At 55.1% G+C, this 15,602-nt stretch overlaps 1 protein-coding gene across 2 annotated transcripts in view; it reads right to left on the bottom strand.

The window, feature by feature from the left end:
• IARS1 (isoleucyl-tRNA synthetase 1) overlaps positions 1–15,602 on the bottom strand; it is a 48,294-nt gene that overhangs the window by 15,537 nt on the left and 17,155 nt on the right. For both annotated transcript variants that reach the window (XM_078614445.1, XM_078614444.1), the window contains 12 exons: positions 14,960–15,154; positions 14,506–14,592; positions 12,124–12,207; positions 11,172–11,316; positions 10,174–10,294; positions 8,314–8,405; positions 7,198–7,275; positions 6,859–6,980; positions 6,533–6,635; positions 4,710–4,793; positions 3,683–3,857; positions 320–432 (listed from right to left, as the gene is read on the bottom strand). In XM_078614445.1, the coding sequence (XP_078470571.1) occupies positions 320–432; positions 3,683–3,857; positions 4,710–4,793; positions 6,533–6,635; positions 6,859–6,980; positions 7,198–7,275; positions 8,314–8,405; positions 10,174–10,294; positions 11,172–11,316; positions 12,124–12,207; positions 14,506–14,592; positions 14,960–15,154 (1,399 nt within the window). The remainder of the gene's footprint in view (positions 1–319; positions 433–3,682; positions 3,858–4,709; positions 4,794–6,532; positions 6,636–6,858; positions 6,981–7,197; positions 7,276–8,313; positions 8,406–10,173; positions 10,295–11,171; positions 11,317–12,123; positions 12,208–14,505; positions 14,593–14,959; positions 15,155–15,602) is intronic.

The raw sequence follows: 15,602 nt of genomic DNA, 5'->3' as shown, positions 1-15,602 counted from the left end.
TCCCATGACGTCTCTCACTAGAGAAGTCAATGTGTGCCAGCGTCACCGTCAAACTTCACCAATTTTGAAGAATCATGACGCAAATCACATCAACCCAGCAACTCGTCGCGCCCTTCCCCCCCTCCTTCCAATGGCTAAAAAAACTCCGCAGGACCCTCCTGAAAATAAAGAGTCAAGAGACTCAGCGGGGCTTTCCCGGGTGAACACAAGCCCAATAATACTCACAATAGCAACAACAATGGGCGTTGTAGAGCTATGGTGTGGGGAGTGTTAGGGATGGGGGGGGGCTAGGGGGAGGGGCGGTGGTTCGACCTCTGACCTCTGAGTCCGAGTGGGTCTCGTACTGGGAGCTTGCCCCGGCCACCTGCTCGAACCTGTACATGAGCCGCAGGTCCTCTCCACGCAGCTCGTGCCCTTCCACCACGATGCTGCCTGCTCACGCTCACGCGCAAAGAAATAGTCCGCACAACTGGTGAGTTGTCGCATGCGCACGTCCGTGCCACCCTGTTTGTCACTGTACCACCCCATTCATCATCACCGTGCCACCGTGTTCATCACCGTGCCGCCCTGTTTGTCACTGTACCACCCCATTCATCATCACCGTGCCAACGTGTTCATCACCGTGCCACCCTGCTTGTCACCATTCTACCGTGTTCATCACCGTGCCGCCGTTTGTCACCATGCCACAGTGCTCATCACTGCGCAAGTCTGTTCATCGCCGCATTACCCTATTCGTCTCCGTGTCACCCTGTTAACCAGTTCCACCCTGTTCAGCACACCACCCTGTTCACTTTATACAACCCTGTTCACAACTGTGTCACCCTGTCAAAGGGTATTGCTCGTAGAGCCAGAGTGGTGAAGTATGGTCAAACAACTTCCTTGACCGAAGCAATGGGATGGCAAGGCCTTCACCCAGCAGTGGATTGACCATGGTCTATCCATTAACAAGATAAGCTCAAGCACCGTCCACAGCCCCCCACCGAGGGAGCAAATAAACAACACCTACACCCCCCATCTCCCCGTGCCCCCCCCTCCCACCACCCCACCCCCACGACGCTGAGTTTGAAGGGAGGCCCAAAGGTGGCACTGCCGGAGAAGGGAGGAGTGGCTGAGAGTTACCATTCAGCACGGCACCGCAGTGGGCACCGGAAACAGTGGGCAAGATTGTCTCTGTGCGAGCCTTCGGGTCTCTGTGCAAGTCTATGGGTCTCTTGTACGAGTCTACGAGTCTCCGTGCGACCTGCGAGTCTGAGTCTCTGTGCGAGTTTGTGGGCCTCCGTGTGAGCTGCGAGTCTCTAGATCTGTGTGCGAGCCTACACAGCACAACGTGGATATGCATCGCATCTTAATGCGACTGCATCTCAAGAGACCGTCGAGAAGCGGTGGGTGTGTTTTATTAATCGAGAGAGCGAGGCAGTCGGTCGTAAGAAAAGCCTAGAGCCCTGGGCTTGAACCGGGGCAGGGAGTCGACAGCAGGGGTGGCAGTGGGGGAGGGCGCTCCAGAGGTTAACGAGCAGAGCAACAAACGGGCCCGAAGGTGGAACAGATTCGCGGGCGGTGAGGCGTGCGCTCCGATCCACGCCGCTTCTCCTCTTCACACCCCCCACCTTCTCCCCTCTCTAAACTGCCCCCCTCCCACCTCTTCTCTTCTCTCCTCCAACCTTCTCATCCCCACCTCCTCACATCTTCTCCAATTGCTCCTCTTCTGTCCTCCTCTCCTTCTCCTTGCCCGCCCCCCCATCCTCAGCTTGCCCCCCCCCATCCTTTGGCCCTTCCTCCTCCGTCTGGCCAGCTCACAGTCACCCCCCTCCCTCCTGCCCCCCCTCTCCCCCCCATGCTTCGTTCCCCCTGTATGACCACTGCCCCCCCCTCTTCCTTCTTTCCCTCCTCTTGACAAGCCCCCTCTGCTCCCCCTCTCTTCCAATCGCCCCCCCCCCCCCCGACTGCTTTCCTCTTCCCATCACTCCCCCTCTCTCCTTCGCTCCCCCCATGCCACTGCCAGCTCCTTCCCTCCTCTGCTCTCCATCCCCTCCCCCACCCTTGCCCTGACGTGGGTACGGCAGCCCCAGGTGCCGGTGTTTGCGTAACGCAGCAGCCCTTGGATAGAAAGAGCGGCGGTGGTAGTGGTGGCGGTTGCTAAAAATTATCTGCGTGAATAAATAAATAAATAAATATACACGAAGGCAACAATGACAGCAACACCGACCAACGGAGGCGATCGAGCTCAGAGAGAATCACACTCAAGGGAAATGGCAAACTGCCCTGGGACAGAGCACATCCGCAGAGCTGGTAGTGTGTGCATGCGTGGTGCGTGTGTGTGCATGCGCGGTGCGTGTGTGTGCATGTGTGCGTGTGCGCACGCATGCATCCCCTAGGTAGACTCTGAAATGAGTACCTGGTGCGATGTGTAAATATCGCCACTGGGGAGACAAAGGCGGCTGGGGGTGGTGATGGCCACCCACTCCCTTGTGTAACACTTGGCCCAAAAGGCTGTTAAGGCTATATGGGGGATCTTTGTCTTTGTATGTTGCTTGCTAAACAATTTGCCAAATTATATTATTACGTGCAAATTATTCAGTTGGGATCACACGTAACAATGTCATCGCCACTGCCATCATCATCACTACCATCATCATCACAGCCATCATCATCAATGCTGTCAACATCACTGCCACATCAGCACTGCAGGCATCATGACCGCCATCACCGCTGCCATCATCATCACAGCCATCATTATGATCATCATCGCCCACCCCCACTGCCTCTGCAAGCCGAGCAGCTGTGCTGAGCGATGCATGCAACCTCCGAGTGGGCCTAATTGAAATATAATGCGAGTGTCTCATTTGCATAAGTGACTTGATTGAGATGTAATGGGGGCCACTCCAGTCACGGGCGGAGTGACACGAGACGCCAGCGACATTGTCGCGAGCAACGTCATCGCGAGCAACCTCACCGTTAACAACTCCATCGCCATTAGGAACATTGTCACTCGCAACATCGGCAATCGCAACATCACCATTAGCGACTTTGTCACTAGCAACATCGGCAATCGCAACATCACCATTAGCAACTTCGTCACTAGCAACATCATCGGCAATCGCAACATCACCATTAGCAACTTTGTCACTAGCAACATCGGCAATCGCAACATCACCATTAGCAACTTTGTCACTCGCAACATCGGCAATCGCAACATCACCATTAGCAACTTTGTCACTAGCAACATCGGCAATCGCAACATCACCATTAGCAACTTTGTCACTCGCAACATCGGCAATCGCAACATCACCATTAGCAACTTCGTCACTAGCAACATCATCGGCAATCGCAACATCACCATTAGCAACTTTGTCACTAGCAACATCGGCAATCGCAACATCACCATTAGCAACTTTGTCACTCGCAACATCGGCAATCGCAACATCACCATTAGCAACTTCGTCACTAGCAACATCATCGGCAATCGCAACATCACAATTAGCAACTTTGTCACTAGCAACATCGGCAATCGCAACATCACCATTAGCAACTTCGTCACTCGCAACATCACCGCCACAAGCAACATCATTACCATCACTCACTGCGAGCAACAACGTCGCATCATCACTGCGATATCACAGAGCCCAGCCACCACCAACACTCTTGCCCCCCACCTCCCCCCGGCAGTGCCGCCCCACCTCACCCTTGCTCTGGAACTCCTGCAGCTGAGCGTCGTCCAGCTTCTGAATGGCCGTCATGACGGACCTGAAGGCGCCCTTGAGCCTCTGGCCCAGCACCATGTGGTCTGGCTCGGCGCGCAGAATCACGCCATAGCGTTTCTTGTCGGTGGACGTTGTCAGAACCCGCACGTTCAGCTCCTGTTGGGAGGACACGGTGGGGAGGGGGGGGGGTGCGGGAAAGACACACGCTTTAGGCATGCATCTCGGATTAAATCTGTTTCAGATTTTCGGATTCTTCTACCCTTCCACACGGTGACAGGAGCAATATAGTTCAGGAGCTCGTTGGCAATGTGGAGGTCTGCTGGCCATGACGAGAGGGCTTCAGGAAAGAGTTCCTGTAGTTTTGCCGTTGCTCCTCCTCCATTGAAGGTGTGCAGACTACAGTGGTTTCGTGTATGGTCTCGAGTTTGGTTGCATGGCTACAATCGCACTACTTTACTGTGGCTTGTGTCCTTCGTTTTCCACTTAAGAAGAAGATGTGCACAACGGCCTGCTGTTGATCGTCTTAGAGGAGTAGGAGGAGGAAAATCAAAACCAGGAGGAGGTGCGATAATGTTTGAATGAGGTGGTGCTCCACTCCGTCCACCAGCAGCGTTCTTCCGGGTCTGGGTGGTGAGATTCTAGGACGGTGACGGCACGATGGTATCTTCGTGCGAACAGAAGCGGCATCGCCTTGTGCCGCACGACGCCACCGCGGAAGTGACGTCATAGCAGTGACGTCATATCCTGCGATTTCGCACTTTTGGATTAATCGTCAATGTTAAAAAAAAATTCACGAACACAGCAGACACGCACACGTGCAGAGTATATGCACAAAACACGCATAGCATAAGCGGCGCATACAAACAGCATACACACATACACAGCATACACACATACACAGTATACACACAGCATACACCCAGCACACACGCACGCACAGCGGACATACACGCAGTTCGTATGCAAAGCGCACTCGCTTGTGCAAACATTTGTCAATTTTTCCGTCACCTCCAAGATGTACTTCTGCAGCAACTGGATGTCCTCCAAGGCCTGCGGATCCTGATGGATGACCACCACCTCCCGCAGGGGATACTGGGCATGCACACACACACGCACACACACACACATGCACACAGAGGCATTAGCAAAAGTAGATGCACACAAACACTTGCATTTGCATACACAAAGACAAATACACCCCCCCCCCCATAATCTTTTGCACACACGCACGCACAAACATACACACACACGGGCACACGGACACACGCACAGGGCCACACGCACATGGGCACACACACATGGGCACGCGCGCACATACGCGCACAGACACACATGACCACATTAGCGCACGCACACACAAGCAAGCAGATGCACACACGTATGCGCAGGCACGTATGCACAGGCAAGTATGCACAAGAACACGCAAACAAGGTCATACACAAAGGCACGCACTCAGACATGCGCAAACGTGCGCAGAGACAAAGATGTCAGCGAGCACCTATTAAAGTCGGCGTGCCATGGGATGGTGTGGCCAGAACCGCCACACACGGTCGCCTGACGTTTACACACCACCCCATTAACGGCCGAGTCGACCTAGGGGCCGCCGGCTTCATAATGCAAACACGCATCACCGCTACAAACAAACAAAACAAGCAAAGATCCCCCGTATAGCCTTGACAGACTGTTGGGGCAAGTGCTGTTAGCAAGCACCTATTAATGCCGGCGCAGAACACGAGGAGGGTGGAAGGCCAACGCCACGCCGCCTTTGTCTCCCCAGCGCAGACGCTTACACACTGCTCCAGGTGCTCATTTATGGCTGAGTGAATCTAGGGGAGGCTCAGATATTCGTCACCAATGTTGGCTATGACATTGCACACGCTCGCACACACGCGCGCTCACACACACCACCCTCACTGTGCCGCATGAGCGTCTCTACTGCCTGATGTAGACACATCCTCTCACACGCTACATGGGTCCACCCCTCTCTCTCCTTGATCCACCAAGCACACCTCACACACACACACAGTGTGGCCCCACTCATCTATCTGTGATTCACCAACCCCTGTATCTCAGAGTGTGGTCGTACGGGGAGGGTTCGGCTTGTGGTGCAACCTTGACAGGTTGGGGTTAGGGTTGGGTTTGGGGTTAGGGTTGGATTTGGGGTTAGGTTTGGGTTTGGGGTTAGGGTTGGGTTTGGGGTTAGGGTTGGGTTTGGGGTTAGGGTTGGGTTTGGGTTTGGGGTTAGGGTTGGGGTTAGGTATGGGGTTAGGGTTAGGTTTGGGGTTGGAGTTATGTTTTGGGTTATGGTTGATGTTAGTGTTGGGTTCGAGTTCAGGGTTATGGTCAGGGTCGGGGTTAGTGTTAGGGGTGGGGTTAATGTTGGTCTTAGTGTTAGTGTTGGTGTTCATGTTGGTGTTGGTCTTAGTGTTGGTGTTCATGTTAGTGTTGGTGTTGGTCTTAGTGTTGGTGTTCATGTTAGTGTTTGTGTTGGTCTTAGTGTTGGTGTTAGTGTTGGTGTTGGTGTTCATGTTGGTGTTGGTGTTAGTGTTGGTGTTAGTGTTGGTGTTCATGTTGGTGTTAGTGTTGGTGTTAGTGTTGGTGTTCATGTTAGTGTTGGTGTTGGTGTTCATGTTAGTGTTGGTGTTGGTGTTAGTGTTAGTGTTGGTCTTAGTGTTGGTGTTCATGTTGGTGTTGGTCTTAGTGTTGGTGTTGGTGTGTTAGTGTTGGTGTTGGTCTTAGTGTTGGTGTTGGTCTTAGTGTTGGTGTTGGTCTTAGTGTTGGTGTTGGTGTTCATGTTGGTGTTGGTCTTAGTGTTGGTGTCGGGGTCCCACCTTGACGGGGAGCGTTTTGCGGTCGCGCACCACCCTGCCCAGCTCCACCACCGACTGCATCCGCGCCACGGCCTTCTCAATGCGCTCATCGATCAGAGTCTCCCTGCACACACACAAACACACCCCCCCCCCCCATACAGTTCAAACCTCCACCTCATCCACCACACTGTCCACCTGCCATCCCTCCTTCTCAAGTATGTATGACCGCGCTAATCGGAGGCCGGCTAGTGGGACCAGGGGTCGGACAGTGGGGCAAGAGATCCCTTGGCGGATTCAGCAACAAGTGAGGTCGGGGGTCGTGGTGGGGGGCGGTAAGGGGGCCGCACCTGGTGAGAGGCAGCATGAGGTAGTGGATGCTGCGTGTGTCCTTCTCGCAAGCGGAGGCCGGGTCCACCAGGTGCCGCAGGTTCTGGTACATTAACTCCGTGATGAACGGCGTAAACGGGGCCTGCGAACGAGACGCCACATGGTGCTCGCGCGACGAGCGTTTTCCACTGCGCAACCGAGCCGTGCCGGAGCTGTGCCGAGCCAGCCTGGCGTGGCTCAGGAGGTGCCGGTGTTGTTTTTCTACCGCAGAAGCAGAGCCGTGCCATGCCGCCGCCGTCACACGCAACTGTGTGTGTGTGTATTATTGCGTGTGACGCGTGGTGCGGTGAGTGCAGTACCATGAGTCGGCACATGGAGAAGAGGACACTAAAGAGCGTCTCCAGGGCTCGCTGGCAATCGCGAGCGCCACCCTCACCCTGCACACAGCGGCACAGGGAGAAGCAGGGGGGGGGGGGGCACGGTTGGGGGGAGGGGGCCACGGGGGGGGGGAACACGGGGGGGGGCACAGGGAGCAAACAAGTGTCAAAAAGAGACAATAGAGGGGTCACAGGGGGGGCACAGGGGACACACACACACACACATGCAGGGACGGGTTCAATGCAAAATCACCGGTCGGACAGAACAAAGCACAGCAGCGGCGGCCCCCCATCTCCAAGAGGCCGCTCGGGGGGCAGGGTGAGTAGGCGGGGGGTGGTGGTGCAGGAGGCATTTGAAAGGCTCTTTCAGCCCCGCCGCACGGGGCCACCTTTACACCCAGCGGGGCCTTCGTGCGTGCTCCGCAAGCACGGTATTGTAAGTACAAAGACAAAGATGCCCGTGTAGCCTGCACAGGCTGCTATGCGGGGTGGGGGCAAGTGCCGTGAGCAAACACCCGTGAAGGCCGGATTGGCGACACGGGGAGGTGGTGGCGCGATTTGCACCATGCCCGGCTACCTTTGTCTCCTACCAGTACTGATGTTTTTACACGCCGCAACAGGTACTAGTTTTTAAGGCTGGGTTGATCTATAGGAGGCCCAGGACTGTCACTTGCCACTGATGACAGCCGTGGCTAGGATTTTAATGTGGGCTTGCCGGGTTCGTAGACTAGTGGCGCTGACAACCGCGCCACCGTTCCGCGCGTTTGAGCAATGCTAGTCGCGTGGCAGTCAAATCGATGTTTTTAATTCTCATAAATGTAATTTATCCACGTAACATGCAGGTCACCGGTGATCGGGCTGAGCCCCTAAACTCACTGCACCTGTGAACCCGGCTTAATCACAGGCAGTGGCTGTAACCCGTATGTGAAAGCAGCATCTCAGCGAAGCTGGCTCAATGCTTTGACCCTCCTAGTCACCGGGCCTTCTAGCTATCTCGACTCTACGAAATAATGCGTAGGACTGTCCTGGCTGAGGGTATCCGACACGGCCATAATGAACCTCTCCCCTACCCCGACCCCTGGAGGGTGCAAGACTGACCTTGAGGCGCCGGCGGTTGGTGCGGACGTACCAATTGGTCAGAGTGTCGACAAACTTCACCAGACGTGGCACCACGGTGTAGAGCCGGTACGCTGGCAGGTGAGGCACGTGCGGTACACACACCACGCGCAGCACACATAGCACGCACACACACCGAAGGCGGCACATACACGCGGCACACACACGTGGGACACATGCAGCACGTTAGCCTGGTAGTGGTGGTGCTTTGGAAGCGAGGGTTGGTGGATCACCACCAGAAAAGCATTTGAAGCTTCCAAACCCGCTGGCATAATGGCAGTACAGAAAGAAGGTTGAACCCACCTGTGCGGCGGAGCTTTGAGTGATATCTCCCCTGTACCTCCGGTGGATTTTCTCCTGTTACTCCGGCTCCCTTCCACAAATCCAAATAAAACCCCAACGAGGCCCCAAACGAGTCGCCACCCCAGCCACTCATTCGACAAACGGGGATATGTTCTTCCCCGGGAAATATTTTAATTTCCAGAATAAATACATGTTCTCAATTGCTCAGATAACTGTGTCTGGTGGTGGAGATTTCACGACATATATTTGGACAACAACACCGAGTGCTGCCTTCAACGGCCCTTGCTCGGAGCGCATCAATAGGGAGGCCAAAGAAGCAGAGTCACATTTGTCGAGACCATGACAGGGCCTGACCTGAAACTCAATTACGCATCGCCACGTTGGCTAGTCGGGGGCCCGCTCTGCCTTGCCTTGTATCGAGCACGCGCGACCTTTGCCTTGGCTCACACGAGGTCTTGAGCCCAACTGTGCAGCAGTGGCCTTCTTGACAGGGCTGGCGGTGAATGTGTTCATATAGACAATGCCGCCGCCGGCACCCACAGACAAATAATTAAACACACGGCATCACTGCTGCTGCTGTTCCTGCTCCCGTCGCTGTTGTCGAACAGCAACGCTGCATAAGATGAAAGCAGCGCACGGTATCGGCTGGGGAGAGCACGAGGAGCACAGAACCGTGGGAGGGCGGTGGGAGGGGGGCGGTTTAAATACCGCACTTCAAAACCGTGGAACAAAAAAAAAATCCGTGGCACCATCCGTCAGGTTTCCCGCCATCGGGCCCACGCCTCCCCCGCCATTATTTATTTTGTGTAAATCTCTTCTCCGCTTTTACTTCGCCACGGCCATTCATAATTAAACACCTCCCCCGGCAGTGCCTCCGCCGAGTGGGAGCTAAGCCAGGGGCTTCTGTGGAGGAGGGCGAGGTGCGTAGGTGGCAGGTGTTGCCTCCGCCACTGCCAATACCCCCACCGCCACTGCCACCAGCCACTGGCACCGCTGCAACTTCCACTAGCACCACTGCTGCCCTCATTATCACCATCGCCACCACCGCCACTGCTGCTGCCTCCATCATCAGCATTATCCACTACCACGATCACTACCACCACCACTGCCACCACCACCGCCATCATCATCGCCATCCACGACCACCGCCGGGAGTTCACATCCGGGTCGGTGGGGTAGACAAGGCCCATCAACCCTCAGTCCGCGGTCGCCAGAATGAATTCAACTTTGTGTGGGAAGTCAACAGTGACTGTCCTATGGGTAGACTCGCCCCTGCATTAAAGAATGGGGAATTTCCACCACCGATTTAGAGCTGTAAACAAAGTGAGCACCAATGCCTCAAAGCGCACACGAGCAGCAACACTGCTCTGACATTCAACAATAAACTAGCCGACGGACAATGTGATTTTGGGCAGTTTTAACCAACCAGGTGAGGGGGCATTTAGCAGTGTAGAGGCGAGGGGGCAGTTAGGAGGGCAGAGGCAAAGGGGCAGTCAGTAGAGGCGAGGCGAGGGGGCAGTTAGTAAAGGCGAGGCTTACCGGCCATCTCGGTCTTAAAGAAAGCGATGAGCGACTGGGCGAAGGATATGATCCACTTGTCCATGATGTTGTCGCTCGGCTCGGCCGTTTGCTCGTTGTAGAGGAACGCCAGACCCTCCTCCTGCCATGGCAACAACAACGACGATAGTTTCTACTTGTAACGCTGCGCTACAGCCGCCACCTCCGCACAGCATCCGCTCATCGCTATCGTAGAGAGAGGACGACTCGGAGGCGCCAGGAGCAGGGACTACAGACGAGCGGGGAGGCAGCAGCAGCAGCCACGCGGTGAGCCGGTGCCGTCAATTGCCCAAGATTTACGGTCCTCTAAATATGAAGGTGTAATTGGCCAATTTATGAGTGTTCATAACGCCAATGATATTCTTGGTTCGTTCGGTAAAATCACGTAGAAGGGAAATAATAAAATAATATTCATATAAAACAATTGTTTTATATCAAAATTATTTTTATTATTAATTGTTATATATTAATATTATTTCATTATTTCCCTTCTACGTGACTTTACCGAAAGAACCAAGAATATTAATCCCTGCAGTCACGAAAGCTTTAAATCAACGCCAATGATGTCAACATCAACACCACCACAACGGCAGAATGCCAACACCGGGAGACGTAGATATCCAACATCAACACGAACATCAACAGCAATACCATCAACAATTGACGACAACAGTGACCACAACAAGGGTCTCCGCACCGATATTAACACGTTACCACGCTGTCGTGTTGTGATGGTACATTTCCACGGTGTTGTGTTGCCACGGCAATGTATCATCATGGTGCCGTGATGCCGTGATTCTGCGTTGCCGTGACGCCATGACACCGCATCGCAACGTTGCCATGATGTTGCGTGACGCCGTGTCCCCGCGTTGCCACAACACCGTCATGATGCCGTGTCACCACAACACCACGACGCCCCATCGCAGGGTTGCCGTGACGTCGCCACGTTGCCGTGACGCTGTTGCTAAGGCGACCCGTACCCTGTGCAGGCGGTCCACGTTCTGCACCAGGAAGCGGTAGGCATTGTACCAGGGCAGGAAGACGTCCTTGAGGACATCCCGCACACCCTCCTCCTTGAAGCGCAGGTTCTCCGCCCTCACAACGGGAGAGTTGATCAGGTATAACCTGCACAAACAGACAAAGATCCCCCGTATAGCCTTAAAAAACTGTTGGTGCAAGTGCTGTTAGAGAGTACCTACCTATGAAGGCTGGCACGGCACACGAGGGGGTGGGTGGCCAGCACCACGCCCGGCCGCCTTTGTCTCCCCAGTGCCGATGTTTTCACACACTGCAGTGCTGATGTGGCAGTGATATTGGCAGAGATGATGACAGCAGTGATGATGATGGCTGTGATGATGATGATGGTAGTAATGATGATGGCAGTGGTGATGACATGGCTGTGTGTGATCCCAACTGAATAATTTGCAAGGCAATTTTAGAATTCGGCAAATTGTTTAGCAAGCAACATACAAAGATCCCCCGTATAGCCTTAACACACTTTAGTGTTACACGAGGGGGCGGGTGGCCATCACCACCTCCATGAGCCTTTGTCTCCCCAGTGGCGATGTTTACACATCGCACCAGGTACTCATTTCAGGGGGAGACCCAGGACTGGTTCAGATAATCGTCACCGGTGTTGGCCGTGAACGGGAATCGAACTCGCGTCGCCGGGTTCGTAGCGCTAACCGCTACACTACCGTTCACAACCCGCACACACGCACAAAGATCCCCCGTGTGTAGCCCACAAAAGCTGTTGGGGCAAGTGCTGTTGGCTTGCACCGCAGGGAGAGCCTTAGCAGGACTCGGCGGCAACAAGGGATACTTCACATGGGTCAGGGTTAACCCCCTCAAAAAGAGGGAGGAGAGGGCAGGGGGGGTCAGCCAGACCCCAGTCGGGCAGGGTCAGAGGCTGCCCAGGGCAGTGGCTCGCACCTCAGGGCATCAGCGCCGTAGCGGTTCACCACCTCCACCGGATCCGGGTAATTCTTCTTCCTCTTGGACATCTTCTGCCCGTCACTACACGCAAAGACAAAGATTCCCCATGAAGCCTTTAGCAGACTCTTGTGGAAAGTGCCGTTCGCGCAGCAGCAGCACCTATGAAGGCCGGCACAGCACACGAGGGGGTAGGTGGCCAGCACGATGCCCAGCCGCCTTTGTCTCCCTAGCGGCGATATTTACACACCACACCAGGTATTTTATTGAGGCCTAGTCGACCTAGGGCGCCCAAGACCGGTTCACATATTCGTCACTGTTTTTGTCTGAAAGCAGGATTCGAACTCGAGTGGCCGGGTTCGTAGTGCAACGCGCTAACCACTACACTGCTGCTCCTCAAAGCTCCACAACACACACACACATGTACATACATACGTGCATGTGTATATGTTTGCATATGTATGTATACATATATGTGCAATGCATGTCATTCATGCAGACTCTTATGGAATAGGAAAACTCATGCCGTCAGGAGCATCATCATCATGAGCAGCAGCAGTACGAGTAGCATCGTCATCAGAATAATCATCATGACCCCCAACAGCAGTTTCAACAGGAAGATGGTCATCATCAGCGGCAGCATCTGCACAACTATCATCTCTGTCGGCAGCTTCATCATCATCGGCATTAACATCAGCAGCCAAGTCACCATGATCATCATCGTTATCAGCATCGTCTGTATTATCATCAGCACCACCCAATCCTCCACACCCACGAGCACTTGCAGGCACCGCGGCTCCGAGCGAGCGGAGCGTGGACGCCGAGTCTCGGTGCCGCGTGCCGTCCGCGTTCGTTTCGGCAATGGACTCTCGCGCGAACGCTTCGTTTTCCAGCGTTCGCGTCCTAATCTCTCGTCACCCCGCGTCTCCCGCACACGCAGCTACCTGGCGTCTCCAAGGCGCTCACCCAGTTACATACCAAGTTAACGTTCCCGCACACAAATTTCCACCACTACTGCTGCTGCTGCTGCCTCGGTTCCTGCCCCCGTGAAATTCACTCACTGAAACCTCCTCCCATATTGAGGACTCGGGCCTGCACCAGACACTGACTGTTGCGTCTCATCCATCGCCACACCGTGTTCAACCACCACGCTACAAGCCACAACAACTCACTCACTTGTTCACCTCGCCGACCCACTCATTCACCCACTCAACAACAATTGCCATTCGCTACTAAGAAGTGGTGACGTCACCACGGCGCTTGTTCCAGGCTATGTGCACTTCGAGGCCACGTGAAGTGTCGAAGGCTTGCTCCCCCCTCCTCTCCATCCCCGCCGTGTGTATATTTGTTCTGTGGCAGAGTTCGCAGTCACACTGGAGACCTGGCTTGAGACATCAACTCGCTACATTTCAGACCCCGGTGTGGTTCGCCGGCTGAACCTGGACTCAAATTCAGGATCTCAGTGGTACTGACCCCACGGCCTCCCTCTACCCCTCTCACCCCCACTCCGTGCCGCGTGTATTTTTTTCTGTGGCAGACTTTGCAGAGACGAGCGCCACTGATCGAGAGCGCCCATCCGGATTTCATCTGCCTCGTGGCGTTTGCTGTGGCACCTCCTCTCACCGGCCACGGCACAAGCGAGCCGAGCGCCGGATGGTGGAGCAGGTGCAGTTTCACCGACAACTCCAGCCCCAACCCCGACTTCAGTCCCAACCCCGACTCCAGGCCCGACTCTAGCCCTAACCCTGACTCCAAGCTCACATGCCATCAACAGGGCTGGTGGAATCACCACGGCAGCAGGACTACAAAACGCACCCCCAACTTGTGCTTCATAACACAATGGGTGAGGTGGGAGGGGTAGCGTGGTGGAAGTGCGCCAAACAATCCGGAGACCGGGGCAGCACGTGGGCATTTTTCATTATCGCTCGCTCACACCTGACTGTTGACCCCATGCGCTAATGGGACCGCCGTGAGATCTCTCCGGCGCCGTGCGGCGTGCGCTGCCCCCCTCCCACGCTCGTGTCATCGCCGGCAGATTTAGCGCCCGATCGTTTCGCGCCCGGCTCGCGGGTGGGCGAGGTGGGTGTGTGTGTGCGCGCGTGCCAATTATTCCCCGTCGTCTGGTTCCAAAGCGGGGCCTGGGAGCTCGTCAGAAAGACCGGCATCGCTCCAATCATCGGGGCCGTCGTCACAACCAGCGTGGTGGTGGGGAACTCCATCATCATCACCACCACCAGCATCATCACCAATACTGGAGTTGTCATCATTGCATTCACTACTATCATTGTTGTTGTCAATACAGTCACCCCAATCACCACCATCACCACAACCACGAACAGCACCATCATCGCCACCGGGGCAGCAGCGGCGTGGGTCACGGACCTGGCGAGCACCAGACCATTGACGATGACGTTCCTGAAGGGTGGCTTCCCGAACAGCGCCGTGGAGAGCACGAGCAGCGTGTAAAACCTGACATGGGGGAGGGGGGTGGTGGTGGGCATATGGGAGGGGTGGGGGCATCGGGAACGAGTGTGGGAAAGATTTGTGTCAGACAAAGAATTCCGGCACATGTCAAATCTGCTGGATGTTGACAGCATGAGCACACAAGAGATAAGCACGTGGGTAGGTGGATTGATGAGTGGATAGGTGAATGGATGGGTCGGTGGGCAGATTGATGAGCGAGCAGGTGAGTGAACAGGCGAGTGAGAGAGCAGGTGCGTGAGCGGGAGCGTGAATGAGCGAGCGAGCGGGTTAAGCGAGTGAGCGGCGAGCAGGCGGGCGAGCTAGAAAGCGAGTGACTGGACGAGCGAGCGAGCGAGCGGGCGGGCGACCTCACCAGCCGCGTGTCTGGTCGATGCCCTCGGCGATGAAGTCGGCGGGGAACGAGTCCTCGAACTGCCGGCGGTTCTCAAAGGGGTAGTGCACCTGGGCGTAGGGCATGCTGCCGCTCTCAAACCAGCAGTCGAACACCTCGGACACGCGGCGCAGCACGCCCCTGCCCGTGCGCGACGGAATCGTCAGGTTGTCCACGCTGTGACGTGCAACACAAACACGCCTCTTTAGTCGCCCGGCGGTGGAGAAAAATAATAAAAATAATAACGTCAAACTGTCGCGCGCCGCTACGCATCGCTCTCGTACAGAGAGAGGGGGGAAAGCAGCAGCCAGGCGGTGAGGAGCCGGCGCTACTTGCAATTGACCAAGCTCTGCGGTCCTCAATATGTAAATGTGTCATCGGCCAATGAATGAGTGGAAGGAAATCAGAGCACGTGGCCCAGCGGTGCCGTGTTCGCCGCATGTTGCAAAAGGTTCGCGGCGGTTCCGCCGGCTGTCCTGGTTAATACTGCGGAGTGTGCTAACCGGGAAAAGATCTACGAGCTCTCTGCTTCACTCACGGTGGATGTTAAAGATGCCAGTGACCTCATTCGCAAGAGTAGGCCATTGTGTGTCGGCGTCATGGTTCACACTTTGCCAAATTTGTA

This window comes from Lampetra planeri, chromosome 44 (genome assembly GCF_965212315.1).
Source record: "Lampetra planeri chromosome 44, kcLamPlan1.2.h2, whole genome shotgun sequence".
NCBI classification, from domain to species: domain Eukaryota; kingdom Metazoa; phylum Chordata; class Hyperoartia; order Petromyzontiformes; family Petromyzontidae; genus Lampetra; species Lampetra planeri.
This window is presented reverse-complemented; position numbering and strand designations above follow the sequence as displayed.